General features: G+C 37.8%; 1 protein-coding gene across 2 annotated transcripts in view; it reads left to right on the top strand.

Annotated features, from left to right (window-relative positions):
* lgi3 (leucine-rich repeat LGI family, member 3) overlaps positions 1 to 4,986 on the top strand; it is a 12,749-nt gene extending 7,763 nt beyond the window's left edge. For both annotated transcript variants that reach the window (XM_046870285.1, XM_046870284.1), the window contains 6 exons: positions 1 to 19; positions 110 to 181; positions 818 to 987; positions 1,347 to 1,511; positions 2,460 to 2,550; positions 3,331 to 4,986. The exon at positions 1 to 19 is cut by the window's left edge and continues 53 nt beyond it. In XM_046870285.1, the coding sequence (XP_046726241.1) occupies positions 1 to 19; positions 110 to 181; positions 818 to 987; positions 1,347 to 1,511; positions 2,460 to 2,550; positions 3,331 to 4,060 (1,247 nt within the window). In that variant the 3' untranslated portion in view covers positions 4,061 to 4,986. The remainder of the gene's footprint in view (positions 20 to 109; positions 182 to 817; positions 988 to 1,346; positions 1,512 to 2,459; positions 2,551 to 3,330) is intronic.
* Positions 4,987 to 6,017: the final 1,031 nt, after the last annotated feature.

Genomic DNA, 6,017 nt, shown 5'->3' with positions numbered 1-6,017 from the left:
TGAAATCTCTAACACATCTGTATGTATCATCACAGCACTATATGAGTAGTGTGTTTATATATAAATCATAATTTCTGACTAAAAATGCCCCTTTTTCCCCCTTTGGCAGATCTCTGTCGAACAATAATCTGCAGGTCCTACCCAGAGAGTTGCTCAAACACCAGGACATCCTCACTGACCTGTAAGTCCACACAAAATATTATTTACTGTATGCGCAGTAGAATCCAGTTCCTGTAAAACATCTTTACCTGCAAAGGAAATGACCACAGAATTCACCAATTAAAATAAAAGGAAATGTTGATTCATTTTTCTGGCTATCAGGATGTTATTAATGACTTTGTTGTAATCGTTTAGCCTTAAAATGTGGTATTTTATTTAAAAAAAAATATATATATATAAAAAAAACAATGATGTAATCACTGATATGAAGATTTCTGCAGTATTTATTTTATTTTTAGAGTCTACAGTGTCAGCGCGGGAAAAGTTTTCCGGACAGAGGAATTTTCTGTCATGTGTTAAATAAAGATAGAAAAATAATTATTTTACTATTTTTATACTATTTATTTTTATATTTTATATTATTATTACAATTACAGCTTAAAACTATAAACTATATAAAAGAAAGGTAACAAGGAGAAAATGTAAAGCTAGTGTATTATATGTCATAATATAATGTAGTAGTAGTAGTATATAATAGAATAGAATAGAATAGAATAGAATAGAATAGAATAGAATAGAATAGAATAGAATAGAATTTAAATTCAGTAAAAACAGCTGTAAGTAACCGATAAAGAACTCATGTCTCACTTTTCCTCAGAGACCTGAGAGGGAACTCGTTCCGCTGTGACTGTAAGATTAAGTGGCTGGTGGACTGGATGGAGAAAACCAACACCTCCGTCCCCTCTATATACTGCGCAAGTCCCTTTGAGTTCCAGGGTCGACGCATTCAGGACTTAATGCCACGAGACTTCAACTGTATTAGTGCAGGTAAGGAAGGAGCATTTGGGTGCTCTGGGATCAGCTCAGCTCACAGACACAAACTCATCTTCACTATATGGAGAAATATTTGGACGCCTGACTTTTCCATCCATATGTGGTTCATCCCTAAATGAAGCATTAGGTAGCATAACATTTTTCCTTCACTTGAACTAGGAGATCCAAACCCACTCTACCACAAAAATAGACTAAAATTGGAATGAGATACGCAAAAAATATGCACCAATCTTATGGTCAGGTGTCCGCAAACCTTTTTGTCTAAATGACAGACGTTCAGCCAGTTAATGTTTCAAGGTTGAACTGTATATAGAAAAGGGGTGACTACAATGCATCTTATCCTCCATTCTCAGATTTTGCTCTGTATGAGACCTACCCGTTCCAGTCTCTCTCTGTGGAGTCGTATGACTTCAATGATGACTTGTACGTGGTGTTCGCGCAGCCCAACACTGGAATGTGTACCGTTTACATCTGGGATCATGTGAACATGCTTTTCAGGACCCATTACAACATCACCTGTGAGTCAACTATTTTTTTCATTCTCGACTTTTCCACTAATGCACAATTTCTCTCTCTTTCTCTACGTCTCTTTTTTTCTACTTCTCTCCCTTAGCGAAAGCTTTGCACTTTTAACATTGATGACTGTCATGTTTAATGACAGCTTGTAAATGTTTTGAATCGACTATGGTATAAACTGGAAAATCCATGACTAGGTGTGTGTTACACCTACACCTGTATCAGGTGGTTATTCGCCTCCTTCCTCAGCGTGCATTAATATCGTACACACCAAGCCGCAGGTTATCGCTTATTACAGGTTTTGGTTTCTTTGGACTTTCTCATGCACAGAAAGGTTCAAGTGAACCAGAGGCAGTCAGTAACATAAAAAGTTTTTGCCCTGCCTTTCATATCTCTCTCCAGTCTAAAGTGTGACTAGAAGCATCCATGTTATTCTTACTCCACTCGAGCTGCTTTTAAGGTAATGGGCCTTGCTGGGAGAGATTGGTGGAGTGAAGAACGAGGTTAAACAATCGGGCTGGGAGTGGGAAGAGAAAGGTGAAGAATAAACCATGACATGTTGTTATAGGGAAATAAACCATGACAGGATACTGTGGTGTTAATGCCACTGCTAAATTGATTCTATTCCTCAGAATATTTCAAAAATTACCATTTTTCTTGATGAAAATGTATGTATTCGTTTATAGATATATTTAATGTCATGGGAGAGTTCTAATAAATATATTAATAGTGCAATACCACTTTTTATTATTTTAATTTTTTTTACTTTTGCTATGCAATAATCAGTTTTATTTATTTTGTATTTTTATTGACATTTTTTTATTTAAATAAATTGATATATATATATATTTATATATATATTGACAAACACATACTTGACAATAAAGCTCTTTCTGATTCTGATTCTGAGGTTATCGCAGCTAAACGTGAAATGTTCGGATGTTTTCCAGCTCGATCTGCAGTGTACTGCAAGCCTGTAGTGATCAACAACACCCTCTACATGGTTGTAGCCCAACTCTTTGGAGGATCCCATATCTACAAGTAAGAGACTCCGAGTTACTTGTTATGATCGCATATTTAGAGAGTATGTTCATGAGACAAATATTTAATTTTATTTATACATAGAGACATAGAATTAAAATCCACCTCCACCACTTTTACTATTTGAGATGTAGCATTTAAAAAATAATATGCAGTCACGAACTGCTTGATGGCAGTGGCAATCACAAAAGCTGACATCAAAAGCTTGGTGGATTTTTAGGTGTTTCCACAATACCAATAAAACCCAAGAGTGCATCAGTATAATACATTTTACAAACTAGCTTTTGTTTAGCTGTTTTTTTTCCCCTTTTTTTCTTTTTTGGGTGCCATTTTATAATCAGTTGATGTTTTGTATTTTTTTTTAATCTACCGAAAGTCAATTTCATATTTATAAGCTCATTAATACAAAAAATACTCATTTTGGCAGCAAGAAGGTTTACGTAAATCTTGTTGAGAGCATGTGATTGAGTTGGAGAGATTGGGGAAAGTGAGTGTGGCTTCCAGAAAGTGTTATTTCATAGAATTTTATTTCAAGGAGAAAAAAATATTCTCATTTTTAGTATCTGAGAGATTTTTTGTACTAGCGAGCTTCTGGGCAGGTTTGCAGGTATCTTATTACATATTTATTACATTACATTTACAGGAAAAGCTTAAAAATCCTATATTTATTCCATATTATTAAATTTATTCCATATTTTATAATTAAAGTACTATAACTATGCTTGTATAACATCAAAAACAGCAATATGCAAAGCAGCATTACTTCTGTCTTCTACGCAGGTGGGAAGAGGGGCCTCTACAGTTTGTCAAAGTCCAGGACATCGATGCGAGCCGTATACGCAAACCTAACTTCATCGAGACGTTTCAGATTGACGGGGAATGGTATTTTGCTGTCGTAGACAGCTCCAAGGCAGGCTCCACCAGCATCTACCGCTGGAACAGCAACGGCTTCTACTCGCACCAGTCGCTTCACCCGTGGCACCGTGACACACACATACACTTCCTAGAGGTGGACGGAAAGTCCAGGCTAATCTTGTCGAGCTCCTCGCAGCCCCCGGTGGTCTATCAGTGGAACCGCGGGACACGGCAGTTCGTCTTCCACTCAGAAATCCCGCACGCAGGTGATGTGCACATGGTGAAGCACTTCTGGGCTCACCAGGCTCTCTATCTCTGCCTGACGCGCTTCATTGGCGACTCGAGGCTTGTGCGCTGGGAAAGCCAGCGTTTTGTGGAGATCCAGACGCTATCTTCACGTGGCTCAATGGCAGTGCATCCATTTAGCGTCAGCGTGAGGCAGTACCTGGTTCTGGGCAGCGATTACTCCTTCTCACATATCTACCTGTGGGACGAGCTCACACAGCGCTTCCAGCCGTTCCAGGAGATCAATGTTTTGGCGCCTCGTGGCTTTAGCCTCGTCTCAATCGACAACAAAGACATCCTGCTCGTATCCAGCTTTAAAGGAAAGACAGTGGCGTATCAGCACCTACTGGTGGACCTTAGCGCCAAGTGAGCGCCAACTCGAGACTAAATATGGAGGATAGGTTTTTGCGAATGGAAGGCCGATGCGTTACCTGTCGCAAATTCGATGTAGACTTTGACAGACTTTCATTTACAGTGTAAAAATGCCACTGATTAGCATGCTGACTTGCCCGTTCAAGAATGAAACTAGACACCGCTCAGGAAATAATAGCTTGATATAAGCTTCTACATATGCATATAGATATGAAATATAGAATGACATCAAAATGAGGATCTACATTCACTGTTGTCTTCATAAGGAGCATCATGTCAAGAGCCTTAGGTAGTGTTAGCATCAAATATCAGAAGCTCAGAGGAGAGAGGGGAGGTGGGTTTGAGCTATATATAAAATTGGCAATCTTTACAAACATGGTGAGCAGGAAAGCTGGGCTTCATGTCAGCCACATGATTGTCTGACTGGAAATCTACATGAAGGCGTAGGTGTGGAGGTGCTCCTATTAAAGTAGGTAGTGAGACAACTTTTGATGTATGAAGCAGCCATTCAAGCTTGAATTAAAACCACTATTTTTCTCCTGAATTGTAATTTAAATGGCCTGTAATATATGATTATACATGCTTTAGACAACACAGTATGTTTGTGAGCACATACTGTTACCCCGGGATAATTATATATATCTCAAGGCCTCATCGATGGTTGTGTCCAAAATCAGATTGTAAGATATGAGATTTTTTATGCATGTCCAATGTTTGACTAACATCTATAATGATTTCTGTAATGAGCATATTATTTTAATCTCATTTCCAGCTTAAACCCTTTATCCCATTCTACCAACAACGATAAGAAATAAAAGCACCCGTTTACTGTCATTATGTGCACTGAAATATAAAGTGTATATGGCTGAGCATGGGGATTTCGAATTGTGAGCAACTAATAGGAAACCCACAAATGTGTTATAAATAAATTTATACAACACTTTCTTACCATCTGGTGTCTATTTTTAATCAGGGAAAACACACGAAGAAAAAAGAGAGTATATTGTGTTGAGACGAATTTTTTTTTGTCTGAACCAAATGCTGTTACACACAATGCAGCACATAAATACACAGTGTTACTGTGCACAAGACTCCATAAAGATCAAGTACACAACGGTGTGAGATGTAGCACATTGAAGACACACATCAGTGTACACAGAATTATCAATAAACAGATCCAGTGGAAAAGATAGTGTGTGTGTGTGTGTGTGTGTGTGTGTGTGTGTGTGTGTGTGTGTGTGTGTGTGCATTTTTTTGCGTCTTATGCTTTTCCTGGGGATTCAAAAAGGAAGGCAAATTGTGTGTTTTTGTGCAAAATCTACAAGAAAAGAAACACAAAAGTATAACTGGTTCTTGAAAAAGCTCAACAACTGGTTCGACCTTTCCTCACGATCTTCAGCTTTTCTCAAATCCGTCTTGTAAAGGTCCTTGTAAGTGTATCAGTTTCTTCTCCTCTGTCAGCCATTGTGAAATGGAAAAAAACAAAACAGCTTTTCTACTAGCTAATATACACGAATCGATTATTTGAGCTCGTGCAGTTTGCAGCGGATGCGGTTTGCGAGCTTTGACTAGTGCGCTCTCTGACCATCCAATCAAAGGACATGAAAATGCAGACTTGACAGAAACTCCAAAGTAAAAAATGAGTAAAAACGCTATGAAATGAAGAGAATAGACTATCAAGAATAATTTTAATTTTTGTAAATATTAATGGACAGATATATATTAAAACTTAAGTGATTTTGAATCTATATGACTATTCAAATTCACTTATTAATAAGTCTTTTTTCCTCACCTAAATTACTTTCTATAGTTTTTCTGTGCTGTAGATGTTGTATCGCCGAACCGCTAGGTGGCGCTTAATCGCTGTCTCTGGTCCTGGTTAAGATCTATTAAAAGAAAAGAAGAACGCACTCCGCTGTTTTCCGGGTTCTTTGGTTAAATCTCAAACGACTTCC

This window comes from Silurus meridionalis, chromosome 17 (genome assembly GCF_014805685.1).
Source record: "Silurus meridionalis isolate SWU-2019-XX chromosome 17, ASM1480568v1, whole genome shotgun sequence".
Taxonomy (NCBI): Eukaryota; Metazoa; Chordata; class Actinopteri; order Siluriformes; family Siluridae; genus Silurus; species Silurus meridionalis.
This window is presented reverse-complemented; position numbering and strand designations above follow the sequence as displayed.